The sequence below is a fragment of the Denticeps clupeoides genome, chromosome 9 (genome assembly GCF_900700375.1).
Source record: "Denticeps clupeoides chromosome 9, fDenClu1.1, whole genome shotgun sequence".
Lineage (NCBI taxonomy): Eukaryota > Metazoa > Chordata > Actinopteri > Clupeiformes > Denticipitidae > Denticeps > Denticeps clupeoides.
In genome coordinates this window covers 7,361,288-7,386,920 of record NC_041715.1, presented here as the reverse complement: position 1 = coordinate 7,386,920, position 25,633 = coordinate 7,361,288, and the positions used below count along the sequence as shown (strand labels likewise).

Sequence of the window (25,633 nt, the reverse complement as noted above, 5' to 3'; positions counted from 1 at the left end):
GGCTTCCATAGTTTCAAATTTAACAGGCCTTGAATGTATACACCTTAAAATATACTTGTGAAATGATTTTGTCTGCAGTGTTAAAATTTGTCTTTAAAAACAATGGAGAAATGTGCCTGTGCTGTGTCATCGTCCTGATAACAGCCATCTGCGCACGCCTTCTCCCTCACAACCAGGCAACAAATTAGACGGGAAACATTTTGCCGCCCATAATTCATTCATGAAGACTTTTCCAGAGCAATAAAACCCGCTGCTGAGGAGAATAATTACTTGGTAGTCAGAGGGTCCGCAGGGAGGAGTTGGATGCTGAGAACACAAGGCCTGGGAGGGCAAGGCCACTCAGGACTTGTTGTTGGAAATGTAAGCAGCTTGGCTCATTAACACGCAGACCCGTTACCAAGCAGCAATGTCCTTTAGGCACCAACACTTATAGCATGTACAAGCCAGTAAAGGCTACTGAAAACTCTGGGAAATACGGTCAGATGACAAGATATGAGTCGTTTTTAATAGTGTAGATTACTGTTAAGAAATTGCCCATCGGTCAACAGTTCCTATGCCGACATAAACCATGCATCTCCTTCACTAACAATAAAAACTGCCATGCAGGTCTTCTCTTTCAAAATGAACCACTACGGTTACCTTTTTTTATATATATAAAATATTAAGTAAATGGGGAGATTTTGCCCCATTAAGGGTCTCTGGCTGCAGTAGTGTAACTGAGTGTTACTCTCAAATTCAACCTGCAGATGGCAATATTGCAAAACTTTTAATAACTCGCATGCATTTAACTGTGTTAATGATCAATAAACAATATAGATTTATATATAATGTTTGTATGCCTCTGAGATTCAAAGAACCGTGCAGTCTACTTAATAGCTCAGTGTTGTTTAAAATATCATGAAACAACCAACATTTATTGAATTAAAAATTGCATTTATCAAATAGACTATTACTAAAAGTTTGGATTCATGTTAAATTGCATAGTTCAGCCCCCATTAGTTTACAACAAGAATAAGGCTCACAGTATGTTACGTTCTTAATCTGTAACCAAGTAACAGTATCCATGGAGACTTATACAGTAAGAAAATAAATAAAAAATAAAAGATGAGGGGGTAAATGCACTGATAAATGTGTGCATGGTTCTATAATCTTCATAGTTTGTATAACAATCAATAAAAAGAGTGATTTTTTAAATTCCAGTGTTGTAATGTCGTTTGAAAATCACTGATCAGGATTCCAAGTATTTTTGATCTTGGCTACATTTACAGCCAGACCTAAGGTGGCTTTTGTCTTGATGTTTGACCTTGCACTGAGTTGTTTTAGTATTCCACACGCATCAGTTTTAAAGACACATGCAGTACTTTCACAATGCTAACAGTTTCCAATAACCTATGGTAACTTTCCTTTTAATATTATTTAAAATTCATCCATTCATCCATTCTTTCTTTTGCTTACCATCAGCTACATCCTTCCCCTTGGGTCCCATTCAATGAGTGAGTCAATAAAGGATGTGCAGCGAACCAATGGATTCTGGGGCTGAATCTCTGTCCTTGAAAGGAGTTGAGCTGTGAGAGCCACTGCACAACACTGAACAAAATACAAGGCTGTGTGCAAGTTGGGGATATGAGGAGTGTGCGTACAAAAAAAGAAGAAAGAACAAAAGAAACGAAAGTAGGTCTATCCATTCAGTAACTGAGCCGTACCTGGCTTGATTTAACCAGGTCAGACAGACAAACCAACTTGCTTGTGTCATCTTAAAGTAGCCTGTTTTCTCATTCACCATCACCTCCACACTGGTGACCTTGCAGGTGGGAAAAAATGATCCAAAAACTGGCCAAGAAAACTCCAAGTAGGACATCTTCTGTATTAGTGAACAGATGCTTGATGTGCCACATCATTTTTAATGGATTGCTTAAGTAAGCAATCGCAGGTTGCACTGATTTACACACATGGCTGCAGAATGCATGCAGTAATATTATATAGGTGCACAATTTGGTGAATGTAAAAACATTTTGAAATTAATTTTTTTTCCATACATGCTTTGGATAGTGGAAAGGCTGGTTGATAGTGACATGAACATTACAAATGGATTGAATGTATTTTTTTCTCACACAACACCCCATAATGACAACATGAAAAAAGTTTACTTGAGTTTTTGGCAAATGTATTTTTTATTTTTTTTTATGAGAAAGCACATATACATACATATTCACAGCTCAATACTTTGTCGATTGGCAGCAATTACCTCCTCAAGTCATTTGAATATGATGCCACAAGCTTGGCACACCTATCCTTGGCCAGTTTTGCCGATTCCTCTTTGAGCACCTTTCAAGCTTCATCAGATTGTATAATTGTATAGTCATTTTAAGATCTCTCCAGAGATGTTCATTCTGATTCAAGTCTGAGCTCTGACTGCGTCACTTAAGGTCATTGAAATGGAATTTTAGCCATTTTGGAATAAGGCTGTGAAATAACGAAATGTGGTAAAAGTGATGTGCTGTGAATACTTTCTGGATGATCAGTTTCTGTTAACATTCTTTTTCTCCCACACTTTCTCTTCTTTACGTAATAAACTTTACATTGTCAAACATTTTTAAAAATGCGTTCCGCTTTTAAATCCTGCACTTGGGCTCACCTTCATCAAGAGACTGTATAGTTAACCTGTTCTCAGTGGTATTTGTTCTCATGGCAACCCTCACAATGACAAACCGGCCGCTGGCCGAACACAACGCTGAGATCTTCTGTTATATGTCAGGCGGTAATGGCGCACCTTGCCTACCAACCAGCCCAGCCGTGCGTCAGCAGACTTCTGCAGTACAAATGGGACAAGAGCGCCTACAATATGCACAGGATGAAGGTAGGCCCACCGTTTATATCTAAACGCCTGTCAGTTATTTATTCTTATTATTAATTAGACCGTTTCAAATTAACGTGAAAAGTTCACAGAGCTCTTTCTTTCTGTGAAGGTGTCCTCGGCAAAGGCTACGATTAACTCAAATCCTCCAAAAACATACAACCACTTGCTGGTCAAAAAGAAAAAGCAGAAGGTAATAAAACTTTAAATGAAGTGGAATAAACTAAAGAGTTTTACAACTAACTTATATACTGTTGTTGTTTTTTTTTTTTAACAAGCTCGAAGAAGAGCGTATTGGCACAATTAAACGTGACAACAACATACTGCTTGGGAAAATATCCCACATCATGAGAACGACCGGCAGCATCGACAACAGAAAGGACCAGGCAATTAAAAGGTACCTGTTTTAAAACCCGTCTGTGACTATTTGCAGAGAAAAGCTAAACAACAAATGTTGCCTCGTTTTTAGGCCCCGCAGCAACAGGAAGCAACTGGAGCTGCTACGCATCACCGTGGAGAACCGGCGGACCGAGGAGCGCCTGCGCCGCTGCGCGCCCAGCTACAGCGTGCAGAGGTGGCGCGACGACTGGCGCGAGACGCTCAGGCTGACGGAGGCCATCTCACGATACCCGCAGGTCATGACGTGATACCCGCGGGTCATGGCGTGATACCCGTGTCGAGAGATGCTGGGGGTTCATGTTGCGATATCTTCAGGCCATGTCACAATACCCAGGGGTCATATCGTGCCACCCAGGGGTCATGTCACGATACCCGGAGGTCATGTTGCGAGATATTAGGGGTTCATGTCACAATATCTTCAGGTCATGTCACAATACCCAGGGGTCATATTGTGCCACCCAGGGGTCATGTCACGATACCCGGAGGTCATGTTGCGAGATATTAGGGGTTCATGTCGCGATATCTTCAGGTCATGTCTCAATACCCAGGGGTCATATCGTGCCACCCAGTGGTCAAGTAACGATACCCGCGGGTCATGTTGCGAGATACCCATGGTTCATGTCGCCATACCCAGGGATCATGTCGCGGGATACTCGGGGGTTATGTCGCAATACGCGCAGGTCATGTCGCGATACCCGGAGGTTATGTTGCGAGATACTAGGGGTTCATGTTGCAATATCCGCAGGTCATGTCACGATACCCAGGGGTCATGTCACAATACCCAGGGGACATGTTGCGATACCCGCGAGTCATGTTGCGATACCCATGCATAGATCTCGCAGAGACGAGCACTGTGAGCACTGCATCTGAGGCACTTTGTAGTGTTTCCCCCCAAAAAAAATTCCACTGTAAATTGGGTCAAAATTTACATTTCTCCTTAAAGTTGACCTTTATCAAAGGTCAATTTCTGACCAAAACACCGCTGTTGATCAGAATTAAAAATAAAAAAAAATGCTAAAATGTAAGTTCATGCCATCATTGTCTTATTAAAATGTTATGTTTTTCTTCCTACAGAATTGCCAGAAGTCTCAAAGGAATATGGAAGATTGCAAAAAGTTTCAAGAACAAAAAGAGGCGGTCAAAGATGCTGTTTAACAGTTATTAGAAGAACTGAAATATTTACACGAGTCGTTTTTTTTTTTAACAGGGTAGTTTCGGTTTAGTATTGATAATATATGTGATCATATAAAATATAAGCACACGGAAAATGTATATTGACCAAACCTGACAGTTCTGTTGTACTGTTTTAATAAAGGGAATGCATATATTGTCCATCTGTTTTCACATTAGGTACTGATTTATCGAGGAATTTAGATGTGTACTGCTCCTCAGCTCCAGTAGGGGGCGTTAAAGCAGCTCTTACGTTAGAGAACAGTCATCAGTCCAAATTATGCCCACGCAGAACGCAGTATAGTGAACGACTTCATAGTTGGGTGTTTACATATTTCGAGAGATTTCAAAAATCTTGTTTTGGTTGTTTTTTTGGAGTATGTTTTGCCCGCAAGAAACCCCACGTCCTATTTTAACATGCATAAACTGGAAGCTTTTGGCTTGGAAAATTGACGTTCGCGCACAGCCCGGGTTTTTATTTTATATATATATATATTTCGGTCGCAGTCATTTTAGCGATTTTCTGGAGGGCTTCAGTCCGCTCACGGATCAGCGAATTTCCAGCCGGCCCCGAGATTCCCGCCCGGCCACTTTTCGGTGTTGCACTACCGGTGCAAAAGTAACCGCGGAATTGATGAAAGTGGCCGGTGCTTCGTAGCGGCGCTGGGAACGTCGGTCGCCCGTTTCTCGCCGTCGTGACGCCGCCATGGCGGCCTTTTAAAGCGCGCCCCGAGGACCTCCAGACAATCACCATGAACCTGGACCGGCTCCGGAAGCGGGTTCGGCACTACATAGACCAGGTGCGGAGCGCGACCTAGCACGCCGGCTAACTGCGGCTGCGGCGGCTGCAGCCGGCGCGGTCCCGGTGTTCGGCGTCGGGGCGACCGGACGTTGGGTTTTAAGGCGACTCGAGGCGCCGTCCGTTCGGGGTTTTTTTTTTGTTGTTTTCTTTCCTCGGCGTCGTCAGGCTGCGGCGACCCGTGGACGGCGGTAAACAGAACCGGAACTGGTCCGCCTCGGTGCTGCGTGTTAATAATTCGTAATCGGGGCCCAGGTCACTTCGTTTCGAGTTCAATAGAGATCCTCGATTTATAAAAATGATGCTGGTTAAGTGAGGGGTGTGACCAGGGTTGGCCTTCGTAGCGCCTGAACTCTCTCCTGTCTTCGTTTTCAGCAACAGTATCAAAGTGCCCTTTTCTGGGCAGACAAAATAGCCTCTCTGTCGCACGGTGAGTATTGCTATTTTCCTGCCACCTTTTTTTCAATCGACCGATCAAAGCGCAAACTTTTTTTTTTTTGTTCCTTTCGCCCAATGTTTTAATTCCGCAGAGGACCCTCAAGATATCTACTGGCTGGCACAGTGCCTTTACCTCACGTCACAATATCACAGAGCCTCGCACGCGCTCAGGTCGCGCAAGCTGGACAAGGTGAGGGCCCGCAGCCACACGCCACCCGTTGCACCGTCACGCTTTCGGGTCCACACGCTTGACCGCGGTCTCCCGTTTTCTTCCCCAGTTGTACGGGGCGTGTCAGTATCTCGCTGCTAGATGCCACGTAAGTAAAAGGCTGCGTGTGTCCGAAATGCCGCCGGTAGACGGCCGAGGAGAATAAGGGTCCTCAGACCGCCGTGTCCTGCTGGCTTTTTTGCAGTACGCTGCCAAAGAGTACCAGCAGGCCCTGGATATACTGGGCATGGAAGAACCTGCGAGCAAAAAGCTGCTGGATAGGAGCATGAAGGAAGACAATTGCATCAAAGACACTGCCAAGGAGTGGGAACTGTCCCCAGCATCAGTGAGTCGGGTCCACTTCTCTCCACGTACTTGTTTTCCACTTTCCGGCCGTGGTGCCCTCTTGACATTTGTTGGCATTTGGCAATTATTTTTAGGTCCGAGCGTGATGTGGGCTTCTCTTTGCCATCCCTTTTGCAGATCAATAGCTCCATCTGTCTCCTGCGGGGGAAGATCTATGATGCCATGGACAACAGGCCGCTAGCCACGTCCAGCTACAAAGAGGCGCTGAAACTAGACGTCTACTGCTTTGAAGCCTTTGACCTTTTAACGTCTCATCACATGTTGACTGCCCAAGAGGGTGGGTTTCTCTTGCCCGGGGGCATCGGCGCTCCAGCTCCTTTTAATTCACCCCACGCTTCATCACATCTCTTGCGATGTTTTTCTTTACAGAAAAAGATTTTCTTGAGTCCCTTCCCCTGAGTCAGCAGTGCACGGAGGAAGAAGAGGAATTGCTCCACTTTTTGTTTGAGAATAAATTAAAAAAGGTCGGTGCTTCGGTATGCATCGTTTTAATCAAGGCCCCCGACCGGTCGTGCATCGCGGTGTTTTAATTTGATTTCTATCTCTCCGCAGTATAATAAACCCAGTGAAATGGTCGTCCCAGACCTGGTCAGTGGTCTCCAGGACAACTTGGATGTAGTCGTCTCTCTGGCGGAGCGGCATTACTACAACTGCGACTTCAAAATGTGCTACGCTCTCACATCCATGTATGTGCGGTGATTTTTTATTTCCCCAACCAATCATTATTCTGCCGGTTTTTGTCATGCCGACGGCGGCATCTTCTCGTTTTATGTTCTCATTAGGGTGATGGTGAAAGATCCGTTCCATGCCAATTGTTTACCGGTGCACATTGGTACTCTGGTTGAGCTCAGTAAAGCAAATGGTGAGGTCACAGTTCACACTAAGCTCCACTGCGTTCGTCCCGTTTCTTAACGACGTGGCGTTGTCTTTTCAGAGCTCTTCTACCTCTCACACAAGCTGGTAGATTTGTATCCCAGCAATCCAGTGAGTACACAGATCAAAATCTCCTTCCCCCCCCCCTGGTTATTACAGAATATTTTGTTGCATTCGTATGTCACAGGTTTCATGGTTTGCTGTTGGCTGTTATTATCTGATGGTTGGTCATAAAAACGAGCAGGCACGACGATACCTGAGGTAAGAGTGCCCAAAAAAAAAAGGTTATTGTTGCCCTTATGTTGAACGCGTGGAAATATATAAATTGTGCACTGCCCTCTTCTTCCCGTTAGTAAAGCCACCACCCTCGACCGGACATATGGGCCGGCGTGGATCGCTTATGGACACTCGTTTGCGGTGGAAAGTGAGCATGACCAGGCAATGGCAGCCTACTTCACTGCCGCCCAGCTAATGAAAGGGTAACGTGTAATATATTACTTTTATTCGAAACACACAGGGCTGTCAAATATAAATGGCGGTGTTCAAAATATAACAGAACTTGTTTATACGGATCACACAACACTTTAAATCAAATTGTGACCGTGCCCTTCCCAAAAAGGATAGCCGGTGCTTAAAACTGTGGAATTTGTACATAATCTTGAGTGTTGATGTTTTTGATGTGCCACCAGGTGCCACCTCCCCATGCTCTACATCGGGCTGGAGTACGGGCTGACCAACAACTCCAAGTTGGCTGAGCGCTTCTTCAGCCAGGCGCTCAGCATCGCTCCAGAGGATCCCTTTGTCATACACGAGGTGGCTGTGGTGGCCTTCCAGAATGGAGAGTGAGTCAGAGCTTTCGGTGTTTGTTTTACGTCGCCTGTAGGGATACACAAGTTGTACCATGTCTAAGCCAATAATTATTATAACTAAATAAAATAACAAAATGAGAGATTTTTAGATTTCACCTCTATTACCATCAGTTGGATTTGATCTGAAATCAGCTGTATTGGTTAGTAAATAATAATCTTTCTGCCAAACTTAAAAATGACATAAATAATCCAGATCTGTGTGTGTGTGTGTGTGCTTTATCTTGCTTTCAGCTGGAAAACTGCAGAGAAATATTTCTTAGATGCCATGGACAAGATTAAAGCCATAGGGAATGAGGTATGCTTTTTAATTCTTGTCAGTGCATGTGTGTCATACGGCATGAAAAACTTTTTTTTTTTTTTTTTTTTTGATTGATTGATTGATCCATGAGCAGAGTCGAGTTGACATGATGTCATCTGCACATGTGCAATCCCGGCTCTCAACTTTGCATCTTACATTAAAAACAATAATACTCTTACTAGTAGGTTGACATTAAACATAGAGAGAACTGCACCCGGGAAAACCCAAAACCCCCTTCTCACCAGGAGACTAACCTCCAAAAAACCCGAGACATGTTACAATAAAAACACCGTCGTCTTGGGTCGTCTGTGAAAACATCGAAATTCACCCATAATTCACTGTTCTCAAATCATGTGATTTGGTTCGGCACGCGTTCTCACCAGGCGAACTGCACCAGAGTTTGAATTTGATTTGAATCGAGACCATGTTTTGGCTTTTTTTTTTTTTTTTTTTTTTTTTTTTTTTTTTTTTTTGTGGGTTTCGGTGTATTTGTTTTGGTGCACGCCCGTGTGATTACTCTGTTCACACTGGACTAAACAAACCGCACCAAGGGGGTGAAGTGATATTGAAGTTCGATTGAAGCTCACTAAAGCCTGTATGGGTGAAAGCGCCCTTGTTTTTTCTTTACACCTTGTTAGAATGTAGAGTTCTCTAAAATATTGTTAATGTTTACCCTGCAGGTCACAGTAGACAAATGGGAGCCATTACTGAACAACTTGGGTCACGTCTGCCGGAAACTCAAGTAAGGTCTTTCTGCTTAAATGAATGGGACCCTGCCTTTTTAATGATATTGTCCGAGCTGCAACCTGTTTGCTGGATCCCTAACTCGACCTTCTTTTAATCTGTGTGTCCTAATGAATTATGCATTAATCACTCAGCGCTTATCAAAGAGGCTCACAATTCAAGTTTGAAGATGCCTCTAATTATGTATTCTCTTAAGTGGTGCTTTTGCATTTTCTATTATTAGCCTGACAGCTGCGTCACCTGTGCGGCATGTTATTGTGTGTTTGGATTTGTAAAGGGAGATGTAAAAAAAAATATATATATATTCCTTTAGCTTGTACAAAAGTAACATTAACCTAATTGTGTCATTCTAATTGGCTAAAGCAGAATAATGAATAAACTGTGTTTCTATAACATATAGCATATTTCTATATTCTATTATTGTGGTGCTTAAGCTATAAATGTATTTGCTCGAATTCGGGGACCTTTTCTCTGCTGAGTAGGTATAGCCAGCAAAATTTGACTCTTGTGACCCCTCTGCCATTACAGGAAGTACGATCAGGCCTTGGAGTACCACCGCCAGGCTCTGGTGCTCATCCCACAGCATGCATCTACCTACTCTGCTATTGGCTATGTGCACAGCCTCATGGGAGATTTTGAAAGTGCCATTGACTACTTTCACACTGTATGTGTGTGTTTGTTTTTTTGTTTGTTTTTTTTTTTTTTTTTACATGGTTTTAGTATTTATGTACGTTTTTTTTTCTATTTTCAGAATGTTCAAATTTCAAAATATACATATATACTTTGTTCCTTTTACTGAAGGCACTTGGTCTGAAAAGAGATGACACATTTTCTGTGACCATGCTGAGTCACTGCATAGAGATGTACATCAGTGACACAGATGCATATATAGGTAAGAAAATGCCCCCCCCCCCCCCCCCCCCCCCCCCCTAACAGTAGTCTTTATTCGTATTATAGTAAATCCGTATTGCATGTCTCTGTGTGTGTGTGACTGGGTGGGTCATTTATTGTTCTCTAAACCCACCTCACAGGCACAGAAATTAAAGACAAGGTGAGGAGCACCATCAGCACGCCCGCACTGATGAAGATCCTGAACACGTCGGCGGACGGCGGCGACAGTCGGCCTCAGACCCTGGAAGAGAGCGCCGTTATGGAGACACCGACCCCGAACCCGGACAAGTCGGGTGAAGCAGGCTTTCTGCGCTCCCTCCCTTTGGAATGTGACATGTACGAGAGCGACATGATGCTAGAGACTTCCATGTCCGACACCAGCACATGATGGATCCACTCCACAACTGTTCTGGGATCCCCGTCCCGATGATTGACTGACTGAACTGAAAAAAAAAAAAAAAAAAAGATGAGAGCCATGCAGCTTTCTGGTCCCCATTCCCTACCTAAGAGTGTCGCTCACCTGTGGATTTTTACTTTGAATAAATGTGAAACACCGAATCCAAGAGGGTTTCATACAATAAACGCTGCATCCATATTTTCACACTATTCTTTTTTGTGTTTTTTTTTTTTTTTTTTTTTTTTTTAAGGCAAGTCACCAATATCAGAATCTTTTATTTTAATCTTATATTACTGTTATGTATAGTTGTTCAAGCAAAATCATGATCTACGGTGGGTTGCAAAAGTATTAGGGCCCCCTTGAACTTTTCCACATTTTGTCACATTACAACCACAAACAGCCACAAACGTGTACACTTGAGAAGTGGAACGATAATCAGACATGATTCCAAACTTTTTTTTTTTTTTTTTTTCAAATAAATAAAATTGTAGAACCACCTTTTGCTGCTATTACAGCTGCCAGTCATTTTAGGGTATGTCTCTACCAGCTTTGCACATCTAGAGACTGAAATTCTGAAACAGCTGCAGCTCAGTCAGATTAGATGGACAGCGTTTGTGAACAGCAGTTTTCAGATCCTGACACAGATTCCCGATTGGATTTAGATCTGGACTTTGACTGGGCCATTCTAACACATGGATATGTTTTGTTTTAAACCATTCCATTGTTGCCCTGGCTTTATGTTTTGGTTTATTGTCCTGCTGGAAGGTGAACCAGGCAACAAGATTGCCCTGTATTTGGCTCCATCGATCTTCCCATCAACTCTGTCCAGCTTCCCTGCCCCTGCTGAAAAGAAGCACTCCCAGAGCATGATGCTGCCACCACCATATTTGGCAGTGGGGATGGTGCGTTCAGAGTGATGTGCGGTGTTAGTTTTCCGCCACACATAGCGTTTTGCATTTTGGCCAAAAAGTTCAATTTTGGTCTCACCTGACCAGAGCACCTTCTTCCACATGTTTGCTGTGTCCCCCACATGACTTGTGGCAAACTGCAAATGGGAATTCTTCCATAAAGGGCAACTTTGGACGACTAATAGTTGTCCTATGGGCAGATTCCCCCACCTGAGCTGTAGATCTCTGCAGCTCGTTCAGAGCCACCACGGGCCTCTTGGCAGCGTTTCTGATCAGCGCTGTCCTTGTTCAGCCTGTGACTTTAGGTGGACGAGGTGGCCTTGTCTTGGTAGGCTTACGGTTGTGACATACTCCTTCCAGGGTGGTAGTAGCCTAGTGGGTAACACACTCGCCTATGAACCAGAAGACCCAGGTTCAAATCCCACTTACTACCATTGTGTCCCTGAGCAAGACACTTAACCCTACGTTGCTCCAGGGGGGACTGTCCCCTGTAACTTCTGATTGTAAGTCGCTTTGGATAAGGGCGTCTGATAAATGCCATAAATGCAAATGCAAATGCAAAATTTCTGAATGATCGCTTGAACAGTGCTCCGTGGGGTGTTCAAGGCTTGGGGAATCTTTTTGTAGCCTAAGCCTGCTTTAAATTTCTCAATAACTTTATCCCTGACCTGTCTGGTGTGTTCTTTGGACTTCATGGTGTTGTTGCTCCCAATATTCTCTTAAACAACCTCTGAGGCCGTCACAGAGCAGCTGTATTTATACTGACATTACACACAGGTGCACTCTATTTAGTCATTAGCACCCATCAGGCAACGTCTATGGCCAACTGGCTGCACTCAGACCAAAGGGGGTCTGATGCACACCCCACTTTTCAGTTATTTATTTGTAAACAATGTTTGGAATCATGTACAATTTTCGTTCCACTTTTCAAGTGTACACCACTTTGTATTGGTCTTTCACGTGGAATTCCCAATATAATAGATTCATGTTTGCGGCTGTAATGTGACAAAATGTGGAAAAGTTCAAGGGGCCGAATACTTTTGCAACCTACAGTAAATATCATGATCTAAATTTTTACTTACCTGGGATGCTTGAAATTAGGTCAATTCGTGACCTTTGCACGTTCTGAGGCGTCTCCGAGATGTAAAGTTGTGCTGCGGGATCGTCTGGTCACTACGCCGGAGACCCCGTCCCCGAAAACGTCGCCGTGACGTCAGCGCCCGCCCACGGCGGGCTACATAGGGGCCGAGCGTGGACCGCGCGCGCGGGAGTGATGGGCTGCACGCCGTCCACGTCCAGCGCGGCGTACACCCACGAGCGCGTGTGCCGGGACCTGGACACGGGCTCCACGTTCGTGCCCAGCCTGCGGAGCTCCGTGTCCGCGCCGGAGCGGCCCTCGCCCGCACTCTGCGTGGAGACCTGCAGCGGGAAGCAGACGTTCCTCAGCGGTGAGCGGACATTCAATTATTTAAATGTCCCGCCATTTGCGTTAACCCCTGTTTATTGGAGTTATTATGTTAGAGTATGACGTCATCGCGTTTTTTTTTTCCTAGTCCCGGCCAGTGACTGTCACCGCAGGTCGCCGAGTCAGCCGTGCAGCCCCGACGAGTGGAGCACGTTCAGCATCGCCGGCACCGCCACGCCGCTGTCACCACGCCGCGCGGCCGACAGCGACACGGACGACAGCGAGGGCCCGGCGGTTCCGCGGCGATGACGTCACAGCCGACGAGACACGCGATAATAACGCTGCACTCGTGGTCGCAGAGCCTAAATGGCACTACCTCAAAGCAAATCTATAGAAATGTTGCAGACGTTCCTTGTTTTCATGAATCAATGACATGACGTGTGTGCTCTGTTGACTCTGTAATTCAATTCTTCTCCATCTGTAGACTTTCGATCAGTCATTAGTTTAGAGAGTTGGGCGAGACCGACACCCAGTACTTCTAGGACGTCCCTACATACCAACATTTGTGTGTTTGACACAACTACAAAATTAATGATGGGAAGATTTAAAGATTTAATAACCGTCCCACTGCTGTGTATTTTCCTGTGTAATTATTTTCATACACTCCGCTTCTAATTAATTTAATTGTCCTGTTGAGTCACATCGCTTTCACTGGTAACGCCTGGTTTGTACTTTACGTATTTGAGTCTTGCAATAAAAAAACAATCCCATAAAAAAGTTTGATTTCTAGCCATCCACCAAACGCTGAAACGAAATGAACGAGGTCGGTCGGTGAAAACGCGCGCCCCCGTTAAATCTCGCGGTATCTGGCCGCCAGCTCTCGCGAGAGGACGCGTCCGACGGCGGAGGAGAGAGAGAGAGAGAGAGAGAGAGAGCGCGACATGGAGAGATGAAGTCCGAGAAGGAGCCGACGACAGCGGGCAGGGAGAAGGGCGTCGTGGAGATCCACTTTCGGGACATCCAGCGGGACCGGGACGACGTCGCGACGAGCCCCAAGGTCAAAGAGGAGAAGAAGGAGGTCTTCACCAAGGTAACATGGACGCGCCGGGATCAGCACCACGGACAGCGCGATCGTACTGACCAATATAATAATAATTGTAATAATAAAAAAGACGAAATCAACCGCAGATCTGTCGCGTCGGGAGTCTTTGGAACGTTGGCACGAAGCACGCAGCATGCATTTCACTCTCGCAATTTCGAACATTCGAGCCCTTCTGGTCGGACGTTGCGTAACTATTAACGACCTGCGCCATCGCACGACAGTCGCCACGCGTGCATCTCCGTCTTCCCTGTCCCCTGCAGGTCGTCATTCGCCGCCTGCCCCCCGGACTGTCCAGGGAGCAGCTGGAGGAGCAGCTCAGCCCTTTGCCGCCTTACGACTACTTGGAGTTTTTCCCGGCCGACCAGAGGTCACAGTTTACTCACTCGTTTATACACACACACACACACACACACACACACACACACACATACACACACTTCCCAGTTAGAAGTAAAAATATTTGTGCAAGGCCTTTTTGGGGTGTCAATAACGACGACGTCGTTGTGCTTCGACTCCCCTTGCAGCCTGTACCCCCATCTGTTCTCCAGAGCATACATCAACTTCAAAAACCAGGAAGACATCGTCCTCTTCCGGGACCGCTTCGACGGTTACGTATTCATCGACGGCAAAGGTGAGATTTTTTTCATCCATAGTTTATGAACTGGACTGCCCTGTGGCACGGCGCAGCCGCCCACCTCCGATGGGGTGACGGAGTGATCTTGAGCTCATCATGGGTTGTTGTAGCCTAGTGGGTAACACACTCGCCTGTGAACCAGAAGACCCAGTTTCAAAACCCACTTACTACCATTGTGTCCCTGAGCAAGACACTTAACCCTGAGTGTCTCCAGGGGGGGGACTGTCCCTGTAACTACTGATTGTAAGTCGCTCTGGATAAGGGCGTCTGATAAATGCCGTAAATGTAATGTCATCACGATGTCCTCCTGGAATGTTTAACCTACTTTTTGGTGGCCTAGCGGGTAAGGAAGCGGACCCGTAATCGGAAGGTTGCCGGTTCGAATCCCAGTCTGCCAAGGTGTGACTGAGCTGCCATTGAGCAGAGCGCCGCCCCCCCCGGGCGCCTGTCATGGCTGCCCACTGCTCACCAAGGCTGATGGTTAAATGCAGACACTTCGTGTGCTGTGCTGCAGTGTTCACTTCAATTTCATTTTCGTTAACTGCGTTCCTTAATGTATTTGCTGTAATGGCGATGATTATTTCTCCAGGACAAGAATATCCTGCCGTGGTTGAATTTGCTCCGTTTCAAAAGGTCTCCAAAAAGAAGCTGAAGAAAAAAGATGCCAAAGCTGGGAGTATCGAGGAAGGTACGATGACTTAAAAAAAAATTTTTTTTGGTTGTTGTTGGCTATTTTGCTTGACAAATAAGCTTGATTGCTGTTCCCTACGTAGACCCAGAGTACAGGCGCTTTTTGGAGAGCTACTCCTGTGATGAGGAGAAGTCCATGGCCAATCCAGAAACGCTGCTGGGGGAGATCGAGGCTAAGACCAGGGAGCTCATAGGTATTCGTTTGCAGACGTCTGGATCTGCGAGGTCTGATGTTAACGCTTCACGACATCGGTTTCGTTTCAGCTAAAAAGACCACGCCTTTGTTGGAGTATATCAAACACAAGAAGCTTGAGAAGCAGGTAGCTGCACAACGCTCAGTTCACGTGAAGTTCGTTCTCGACCCACAAATAAACCAGCGTTGCAAACTGAAACGAGCCTCCTGTGATCCACCTTGGCAGAGAATCAGGGAGGAGAAGCGGGAGGAACGGAGGCGGAGGGAGATGGAGAAAAAGCGGCAGCGGGAGGAGGAGAAGAGGAAGCGGAGAGAGGAGGAGAGGAGGAAACGCAAGGAGGCCGAGAAGCAGAAGAAACTGTCTGAGAAGGAAATTAAGATCAAGGTATGGATGTCCTCCGACATTGTTGTACAGGTACAGAAGTCTGTTGTTTGGGATTTTTAATATTTCTTTTTTTTTTTTTTTTTTTTAACCACAGCTTCTGAAAAAGTGTGACCGGGAGGACGACTTGGACAAAGGAGACAGCGAAGAGCCTGAGAAGTCCAAGTGGGAGAAGCCCCCAAGTCACACGAAATCAAAGGAGTCCAAGGAAAAGTAGGGAGACATTTTTAGGAATTGTCTGGGTATTTTAGCGCCTTGAAACATTGATTACAGCAGGGCGCATCTTCTGAAATCTCAGAACTAGGAAATTTCTCGCATGGGGTTAAAGTGGAAAAAATGGCCAAAAAAAAGCCTCGATGTTTCACAATTTAACAGAAGGCTTGATATTTTGTCCGTTTCCATGCCACCTTCAGTTAGGCGATGGTCAGAAGGTTGAGAATTTGCTGCTGCCCGTCCCTCGAACGAACATGTTTCCTGTATTAGGTGCTTCAGGCCTCCATGGCCTCCGTAGAGCAGGCGCGGTGCGGAAAGTGTTTCTAAGCTTACGCCGCTCCCATCGCAGGGGCCACGTCGACAGCGACAAAGAGCAGCGCGACGGCCACGGCCGCCGGCAGCGGGACAAAGAGCACCGCGCCCGGGACGAGGAGCGCAAGCGGCAGCGGCACCATTACGAGTTCGACAAGTTCATGCGTCGCAAGGAGGAGACCAAATGGGGCAAGGGCTTTTGTCCGGACCGGGCCAAGAAAGACCAGGGCCATCACCACGGTTACGCCTACTGCCCGGAGGGCGGGGACAAACTGGCCGGCCAGGACAGGGACGACATGGCCAGCAGGAAGGAGCGCATACGGAACAAGGTGAGCAGGGGGCCCCGCCCATCCATTCCAAATGCGCTGAGAGTCCAGCCGGCGGCCATCGCACATTTCTCTCATGCAGCCCGGCGAAATGACAGTCCCATCTTGCAACCGCTGTCCCATCGCCCTTTACCAGGTGTTGGTGGTCCCACACATGCCCGTCACCGCATCCGCATTCCATACTAGCTGACGGTCTGCAATACAAACTCCGCCCAGGGGCTTTGCATTGCACCCCCCCACCCCACCCCACCCCACCCCGCTTGTGTTGTGAGCTGATGTGTAGAGGCGGTTAGCTGTGATCTGGCTGTGGCGGCGCTGGGTGGTCTTATTGACGGAAGGCACGTGTTTCTCAGTCTGTGTTAGTGCAGCAGGAGAAAAGGACCTCCCAGTCCGAGGGGCGAGACCAGATAAGAGGGGCTCTGCCAGCGAAGGTACAGCTAGGCTTTGAGCCTTTTCTCTCCGGGGGAGGGGGGTGGCACGTTACTGTGGCTGACACTGGGAGGCTCCACGCTATGCCAGGCATTGCTGTCGACAGCAAAAGTTCCTCCGTTTTAGGGACACTCCACAGTAACATTAAATAAACTTAAAATAAACATTAAAACACTTTACTGCTTCATGTTAACTGTGCACTATTTTACACCAATATATGGTGCATTTGTAAAATATAAATCTTTTGTATTTAATTTGGGTGTAATACTGCCCTTTTGCTGTCATGGTAAATGCTACAGAGATAAAAATGTGTACATATGGTACATGTTTTATTTATTAATTTTTTTTATCATGGGGGGGGACAAAAACTTTTTTGTTTTAGTATAAATGTTTGGGATTCGTAGAAATGAAGTTAATTACCAGCCATTATGTGAATGTTGTGCTGTGCCTGTGGCACTTGACAAGGTGGGGGGTTCGTGACGTGAAACGTGTCCCTGTCTCTGCCTCCTCTGTCTCCAAACAGGACCGGCCCGCCATGCAACTCTACCAGCCAGGCGCGCACAACCGGAAGCGCGTGGGGTCGGGGGGCGAAGCCGCCGACCTGCTGGCGCAGTCGCCCGAACGCGACGTGGAGCCCTGCTACGAGATCGCCATGGGAACGGGCTCAGAGAAGAGTGGGGACGAGTAGCCCTATATATATATATATATATATAATTTTTTTTTCGGTAGTTATTTATGTCATATTTAAGTATAGCACAATAACAGAAACCCTTCTGTAGCTCTTGATTGACATTTAACCTCCCCTGTCTCTGTGTGAGCATCTTCAGGACAGATGCTTTGTAAATACTTTATATGTATATTGCACCAGATTACACTGCCTGATTTTATTTCAAATTTCACCACATTGTGTGACAATGACAAAACGCGGCACATTTTATTTATACACACACACACACACACACACACACGCCTGAGATCAAATACCTCATCAGCAGAGAACAGAGAAATTATTTTTAAGGCCTTTTTTTGTAAAATAGTCATTACTCCAGAGAGTTTATGAAGAAAATCTATAGATTTTATTGTGAAAGCTTCATTTAAAAAAAGATATGAAATATGCGCGTGACGTATTGAGATATAACAGTTGCTGTATGAGGTGTGTATGTCTGAGTGTGAGTGAGTCGACTTGGGTGTCTTTTCACACATGCGTTGTTAAATGCTAGCAGCAATACCGCCGGCTCCTCTATAGTTCTTTATCTGGGCATGCGCCGTTCTACAGATTCATCCAAGTGGCCTGACGTCTACCATCCTGTTTAAAATGTTTAAAATGGCGCATATTCGTGCATTTTTAAACTGTGTTTGTCCTGCGAGCCAAGAAGAACAAGACAGACTTTTAAATAAATGTTAAAGAAATTCCATTTAATTTTCTACATGGTGCGCCTGGAACAGTGAAGCATGTTTTTGTCATTCTTATGAAGGCTGCATAAAGCTATTATGTACAACATGCCTTAGATATGACGTTGCACATAAAACACTTACCGATGTTTCAGCAATGCCCTAAAGAAGCTGTTGTCGAGTGTTCGTTTACTTTGTGCAAACTGTGCAAACAATAAAGCGTAACTAACCATTTTAGGTCCGATAGGGGGAAATTTAATAAACGATGATGTATATGCAGTTTGGTTCCAGAGTCTTCTTTCTTCTGCACTCCAGCACATGTATGCAGCATATAGCATGTATATAAAACCAACACTTCTATAAGCCCTGTTGCCCCTCCTACCATCTGGCAGACGGTTCCGCAGCATCATTTTGCACATGTTTGTTGTGTCTTGTGTGTCCTGTTTGAAATATCCAACATATCCACTTACAAGCATCCTGCATGATTTTGTCCTGTTCATGGTACAGAAAGGTTTTCTTTTATAGAGATACTGTACAGTGTTTTTCCTTTAGATATAGTTAGTATAGTTAAGTGTGTATATACTGACATACAGTGCAGGCCAAAAGTTTGGACACACCTTCTCTGTGGTCCAGCTCACTCCAAACCATCTGGATTGGGTTCAGGTCCGGTGACTGTGGAGGCCAGGTCTTCACTTTTTGTTAAGTACATAACTCCACACGTGTTCATTCATAGTTTTGATGCCTTCAGTGAGAATCTACCAACGTAAATGGTCATGAAAATAAAGAAAACACATTGAATGAGAAGGTGTGTCCAAACTTTTGGCCTGTACTGTACATACATATGTACATACCGTACTGACAATAAACCAATCTTGAATCTTGAATTCCTTGAGGAGTCTGAGCTTTTTCCACCTCATTGAACAAAACACCTACAAATTAATCATGGATGATATTGGTTCGACGTCCCTGATAGAGCGACCAAGGGGCTTGATTTTGTCCTCCATGTCTCTGCAAACGCATTTTCCGCATAAATGTCGCCCTCTAGTGTTGAACAGGCAGCACAGCGCCTGTCCTCGGTGTTTCCGGCTGGCGTCTTCACAAGAGAAAGAGCCATGACATGGGTGAGAACAAATGGATTCAAACACTAAGTACTTTTACTCAAAATGATACCGTGTTGATTTAAATTTTTTAATTAAAACTCCCTGCCTCACTTTCATGTTGTCTCTTTCAATGTTATTTCATTTAACACATAATTAATTGTTATTTCATTTAATTATACGCAACGTTTTCGTATTTTAAAAAATGGATATTGGATGAGGTGCTTATGGGAACGTTTTCTGATATTAACTTTCGACGGTTAGTGGTGTGTGTCGTACAAAGCTCAACGTTTAGCACGGGGGAAATCTCAGCTTCCTGTGTCAGACCTGCGCTGTTTTTCTCTTCCTTCCATCGCTCGGTGCGAGTGCAAGTCTGATCCGCTCCTTGGGTTCAGGGGCAGCAAATGCCAAGACCCACCAAATAAGGACTTTTTGATTTAACTTGAGTGTTGGGCAACGCTTACCACGCAACTCTGAAGAGCTTTCTGTTTCATATGCTTCCCACAAAGGCACCAGCAACACAGACACACACACACACACACACACATGGCCATAAATTAATCTGAATTAATATATATGATAATGATAAATGTCATATGATAATGATAAATGTCAATAATATATATGAATATGATAAATGTCTAAAAAAAACACATACTACATTTTAGGACCATTTCTATGCATGTGATGCCATGTACACGTCTACGTCTTTCATGTCTCCGCTTGCGTCTCGGCATCAGGGATGCGCCGGTGCTGTGCTTGAGTTGCCTAAAGTTGACCTTCGACATTGTACATATGAAATTGCTGCCTCAGCCAGATGTGCTTAGATTTTTTTTTCTGTTCGCCTTCTGCGGGGGATTTTCTCAAGCTGCTTTCGTACACGATGCCCAGAAATCTGTGCTTCTTTATCTCAGTTGCTGAAAAACAAAAACTCTTTAGCAGAATAGAGTTCGGTCAAATTAGCTGTTTTTTTTATTAATTATTTTACCGTTCTAAGACACAGATTTCATGTGTGTGAGCTTCAAGCTTTTTTTGATTGGTCTAATAAAACAGAAAACACACACTTGACCCCCTTCCCAATCGAAGAATAAAAATGTACAGAATGTGCATTTTTTATTATCACCCTTGTGGCTGAGTGACACCATCCTGTCATGCAGTGATTTGTTTTTCTCACTCTGCATAAAAATCCCACTTCGAATGAAGTTGCTCCACTGTAAATTATGGTGTCTGTTACGTCGTACTTTATGTCATGGCATCCTATTTTTATTTTTATCCAGTCTTATTGCTGTAATCCTAATATCCATGTCAGGATAATGGTTCCAAAGGTATGAATAACATTGTAATAATGTCCCTGAGATTTGCCAGACTTGGTGATTGGCAATGACGGCATCATTGATGCTGCTTTCATTTGGAGCTGCTGCTTCTAAAGCGATTGAGGCTTATTCCAGGGGTAGCAGGGCCACGCTTATCTGGGTCACATCACACATCCTGTTCATGAGTTATAGCTCTGCTACAGTTAAACGGCCAGTGACTCAGACCATGCGAGGCAAATGCATAAAGCCTGGAAAGGAGAAGACAAGGTCTGACACGTCTTCCGATCGTCGAGATTCGATGTTCTTATTTGCAGTAATTACAAATGATTACAGTGTTTCTATAGTTACGTCTATTTAGATGCAGCAATAGAATTGTTGTGTCGAAACTGACCTTGTCATCTAGAGGCAGGACGCTGGCCATGGGTTGACCTCACACTACAATAAAAAAGCAGAAGCCACTTGGCCAACACAAAGTGGTCATGGGTGATCCGGTGAACCTTGTGGCCAATAACAAGTGGAAAAAACTTGTCAGCTAGTCATAAAGATGTGTTTTAGAAAAAAATGACTACTACTGCGTCTACCATTATTCCCATGATTTAAAAGGACAAACCGTAAAGCTCTTTCTTAGAACTTACGATTTTTCCATAAAACCCATGGAGATTCTGCATAAAGAGATGAAGCATTTCCGCTAGAGCCAATTCTCTAGCCCCATCTTTATCGCCTTTTACCATAAATCACTTCACTTCTTTGGTATTGCTGTTGTCTGCTTGCACACTTTTATACATGCATTTATCTGTGAATATCTCCATATCTGTTGTACGTGTGTTTTCGAACTGACATCCCAGGCATGCATCATGACACTGAATAACTATAAAATGATAAAAACCTCCAATCTATTCTGCTAATAATTTTTGTTCTATGCATAATGCATAAAAAACCAAGGACAGGCTGATCTCTAAAGGCAGATCACAGTGACATAGAGGTTAATAGGAACTCTTTGGCACAGGCATATGACAGTGGACTAGATTTAGCAAAACATCATGTGCTTCCCAGAACCACAAGAACGAAGGCCTTCAGCATCGCCACTCTCGCCTCTGCCTCTGATGATGCCCACACGATGGACCCACAGTTCAGACATTGTTCATGTTGTAAATCACTCTGGAAGCTGGAAATGGCTGTTAATGATGGAATATCAGCATACGTGTAGAGAGGAGCTTCAATTAAAACTGTCCATTTTTAGTTTAAAGTTTAATGAATCAATAGAAAACTCATTTTGGTTATTTTAATACAGCTAAATTAAGAAACAATAAAACTGGACAAATTCACATTAGTTTGCATCAGCAAATCTTTATAAAATGACATAAGATGACATCACATAATATTTTTCTAACATAAATCTATGAAAAGAAAAGACAAAATATGCCTTAATATAACGTGACATCATATAACATGAAAGACTATAAATACATGCAAAGAAAAGTCATCTTTCATATAAGTGCTGCAAGCTGCAGATGCATCTCCCTGGTAGAGCCCTTACTGAACACCAGCACATATTGCAACACTGTTGTTAATATTTTTTTCGAATCTGTTTTCCTTTGTATCACCGCTTTAGACAAGGTTGTGCCATGTTTAAATGAGGAAGTCTTAGAATTTTTTTTTGTATGAACTTTAACAAACATTACTGTTTGATGGATTAATTAAATGATTACAAAGATGACATTCATTAGCCAAACATGCTGCTTTTTTTTATAACTTTGTAACTACGGCCATGGGAAATAGTGCTTGTTGTGTTCATTTAAATTTTATGTTATGACATAACTGCATTGTGTTATGACAGTTAGTCATGCATTAAAACAGACACACACACACACACACACACTCAGTTTACTCCACCTGCAGCACGTTCTATTTTCCCCTCTACAAGTGAAGAGCGCGGCGCTCGTCACACTTCCTCTAAAAACGAAAAAAAAAAACAGAACATAGAGGCACTGGTTTCCTGACTGTACAACTCTCAACACTCTCAACCGCCTGGAGGAACACGTGCTTTATCAGGTGAGTGAATGTGCTGCTTTTCATCCAGTAATTAACGTAAATTCAATGTAAAAAAAATCCAATGGATAAATCAATAGGGATTTTTGTGTAAAACACTTTTGCTCTCGTGTTTTTATTTAAAAAAAATGATCAAGTAATGTCAGTAGCAATTTAGCATGTTGTTCAGAAAAAGACACAAACAAAGTGGTGTTATGTTAATGGAGGTTGTATAAAATGTTCAGAAAAGGCACGACGACTTTTACGGAATGGAAGTTGGTTTTGTGGTTTGATGACTGCCGCCACATGTGCATTTTGTGTGCATGAGCCCCTATGCGGCTAACCATACCGATATTCCCAAACGGAGGATAGAAAACCCCAAAACATTAAATTGATCCCAATGTGGTGTTGTGACGAACATAAGAGCAAAAAAATTCGGAAAAAAAAAAGTGATGCGACACAAAGTGTGTAGTAGACACAGGTCCATGCCTCTGACCCTGGACTGACATGTCCATGCCTCTGACCCTGGACTGACATGTCCATGCCTCTGACCCTGGACTGACATGTCCATGCTTCTGACCCTGGACTGACATGTCCATGCTTCTGACCCTGGACTGACATGTCCATGCCTCTGACCCTGGACTGACAAAAAAAAGTGATGCGACACAAAGTGTGTAGTAGACACAGGTCCATGCCTCTGACCCTGGACTGACATGTCCATGCCTCTGACCCTGGACTGACATGTCCATGCCTCTGACCCTGGACTGACATGTCCATGCTTCTGAACCTGGACTGACATGTCCATGCCTCTGACCCTGGACTGACATGTCCATTCCTCTGACCCTGGACTGACATGTCCATGCTTCTGACCCTGGACTGACATGTCCATGCCTCTGACCCTGGACTGACATGTCCATGCCTCTGACCCTGGACTGACATGTCCATGCTTCTGACCCTGGACTGACATGTCCATGCTTCTGACCCTGGACTGACATGTCCATGCCTCTGACCCTGGACTGACATGTCCATGCTTCTGACCCTGGACTGACATGTCCATGCCTCTGACCCTGGACTGACATGTCCATGCTTCTGACCCTGGACTGACATGTCCATGCCTCTGACCCTGGACTGACATGTCCATGCCTCTGACCCTGGGCTGACACGAACGTCTCGTTGCATGCGTTAGAACTAAGGACTGTGCATTGCTCATCGGATGGATTTGAGTTGTTGGCACTTTTGCAACACTTTGGTGTTGAGTAAACTTCTCGCCCCGCGTTGGGGGGGAAAAGTCCCTTTCTGAGGAGAGACAGATTGGGGGTGAAAATGACGTCCGTGCTCCAGTTTGCCGGTCTGTGATTTGACTTTTTAGAATGTGTGTCAGAGTGTAACCGAGTGGTTTACAGCGAGTGAGGCTGTAACATCCTGTTTGCCGCGCTGCCCTGTGCATTGAAAGAGGCGTGTTGTAACACCTCGCCAGTCTCGCGTTCCTCCGCTGTCCACAGTTTCGGCTGTTTGTCACGCCGTCTCTCTGTGTCTCTGCAGACGTTCCAATCTCATCATGTCCTGGATGTCAAACACCACCCAGCTGGACAACGCCACCCTGGCCATGTTCAAGGACAGGACTTTCAGCCACTTCGTCTCAGCCGTGTACGTTGTGGTCATTCTGGTCAACTTCGTCAGCAACGGCCTCTCCCTGTGGCTGCTGGTGTTCCGCACCTCTCCCAAAACGCCAACCATCGTGTTCATGATCAACCTCACCCTGACCGACCTCGCCATGGCCTCGGTCCTGCCGTTCCAAATAACCTACCAGATGAACGGCTACGACTGGACCCTGGGCTCCGACCTGTGCAACCTGCTGACCGTCGTGTTCTACGCCAACATGTACTGCTCCATCCTCACCATGACGGCCATCAGCATTGACCGCTACCTGGGCATCGTGAAGCCGCTGCTGTTCCGGGAGATACGGGAGAACACCACATATGCCGTGGTTTGCTGTATGGTCATGTGGGGCGTGGTCTTGGCCGTGCTTTACCCAATGGAGTCGACCGACCTCACGTTTAAGGTGAAGGACCTCAACATAACCACCTGCTTTGACGTGCTCAAGAAGGACATGCTTCCATCCCTCGCTGCCTGGGCGCTGGTGATGTTCGTCATGTTTGTCGCCCTCTTCCTCATCCCATTTCTCGTGACGATATTCTGCTACGTCAGCATAATCTGGAAACTGTCCAAGGACGCGGCAGACGACCAGAAGAGCCGAGCCATCCGCCTGGCCTTCACGGTCCTGTTCGTCTTCATCGTGTGCTTCGCTCCCAACAACATCTTGCTCATTGCCCATGCAATGCGCAGGCTTTTTCACAACAAGTCTCTCTACATGGCCTACAAGATCTCGCTGCTCCTCAGCTGCCTGAATAGCTGCCTGGATCCGTTCATATACTACTTTGCCTGCCGAGAATTTCGCAACAAGCTCAGGCGCATGCTGAACCTGCGGGCCTTGAGCAGCACGGATCATACCCTCGGACACAAAGACAGCATCTTCTCTTCGCGCTCTCCATCTCACGAACAAGAAGAAGAGATTTTAAAATGTCTGCAGAACGGACAAACAAGCATGTAGGCAGCAGACTGTGGATTACGTAGTTATTACTACTTACTTGGAGAGTGCTGCTGCTTGCAAGAAAAAGGTCTGGATCCAAACCCCAACTTGGCTGCTAGGTCAAAAGTGCTTAGTTAGAGTTTAATGCCAAACTTTGTGCCCATTCGTATCTTTTTTTGGTGGGTTGGTGATACTAGTGCTCAACCTGTGAAACAGGAGTGCATTAATGTAATGTGAATTGTATGTTGTTGAAAAAATATTATTTGTTTCTTATATGTTTTTTTTTTTTGCATTACATTTACATATGTACATA

The 25,633-nt window shown here is 45.1% G+C and overlaps 4 protein-coding genes across 5 annotated transcripts; all 4 read left to right on the top strand.

Annotated features, from left to right (window-relative positions):
• The first annotated feature begins 2,576 nt into the window (after positions 1–2,576).
• cfap97d2 (CFAP97 domain containing 2) lies at positions 2,577–4,567 on the top strand. The gene is made up of 5 exons (XM_028992018.1): positions 2,577–2,857; positions 2,967–3,047; positions 3,133–3,251; positions 3,324–3,489; positions 4,328–4,567. The coding sequence occupies exons 1-5, from the start codon at positions 2,762–2,764 to the stop codon at positions 4,406–4,408; spliced, it is 543 nt and encodes a 180-aa protein (XP_028847851.1). The 5' UTR covers positions 2,577–2,761; the 3' UTR covers positions 4,409–4,567.
• Positions 4,568–5,043: 476 nt separating this feature from the next.
• cdc16 (cell division cycle 16 homolog (S. cerevisiae)) lies at positions 5,044–10,510 on the top strand. The gene is made up of 18 exons (XM_028991417.1): positions 5,044–5,223; positions 5,598–5,652; positions 5,753–5,850; positions 5,939–5,977; positions 6,074–6,214; positions 6,352–6,511; positions 6,604–6,698; positions 6,787–6,920; positions 7,017–7,096; positions 7,169–7,218; positions 7,295–7,368; positions 7,461–7,586; positions 7,797–7,949; positions 8,208–8,271; positions 8,955–9,016; positions 9,547–9,682; positions 9,820–9,910; positions 10,050–10,510. Exons 1-18 carry the CDS (start codon positions 5,176–5,178, stop codon positions 10,295–10,297), a joined length of 1,854 nt encoding a protein of 617 aa, XP_028847250.1. The 5' UTR covers positions 5,044–5,175; the 3' UTR covers positions 10,298–10,510.
• Positions 10,511–13,492: 2,982 nt separating this feature from the next.
• upf3a (UPF3A regulator of nonsense mediated mRNA decay) lies at positions 13,493–18,571 on the top strand. 2 transcript variants are annotated; one of them, XM_028991095.1, is made up of 11 exons: positions 13,493–13,709; positions 13,982–14,088; positions 14,246–14,352; positions 14,945–15,043; positions 15,129–15,239; positions 15,310–15,365; positions 15,465–15,623; positions 15,718–15,833; positions 16,183–16,474; positions 16,825–16,902; positions 17,424–18,571. In XM_028991095.1, the coding sequence occupies exons 1-11, from the start codon at positions 13,569–13,571 to the stop codon at positions 17,586–17,588; spliced, it is 1,431 nt and encodes a 476-aa protein (XP_028846928.1). In that variant the 5' UTR covers positions 13,493–13,568; the 3' UTR covers positions 17,589–18,571. The 2 variants fall into 2 exon arrangements, with proteins under 2 accessions (XP_028846928.1, XP_028846929.1); XM_028991096.1 differs by lacking the exon at positions 16,825–16,902 and having other exon boundaries at positions 13,494–13,709.
• A 4,104-nt stretch (positions 18,572–22,675) lies between these two features.
• Positions 22,676–25,476, top strand: p2ry8 (P2Y receptor family member 8). Its single transcript, XM_028991671.1, has 2 exons — positions 22,676–22,754; positions 24,273–25,476. The coding sequence occupies exon 2, from the start codon at positions 24,289–24,291 to the stop codon at positions 25,339–25,341; it is 1,053 nt and encodes a 350-aa protein (XP_028847504.1). The 5' UTR covers positions 22,676–22,754; positions 24,273–24,288; the 3' UTR covers positions 25,342–25,476.
• Positions 25,477–25,633: the final 157 nt, after the last annotated feature.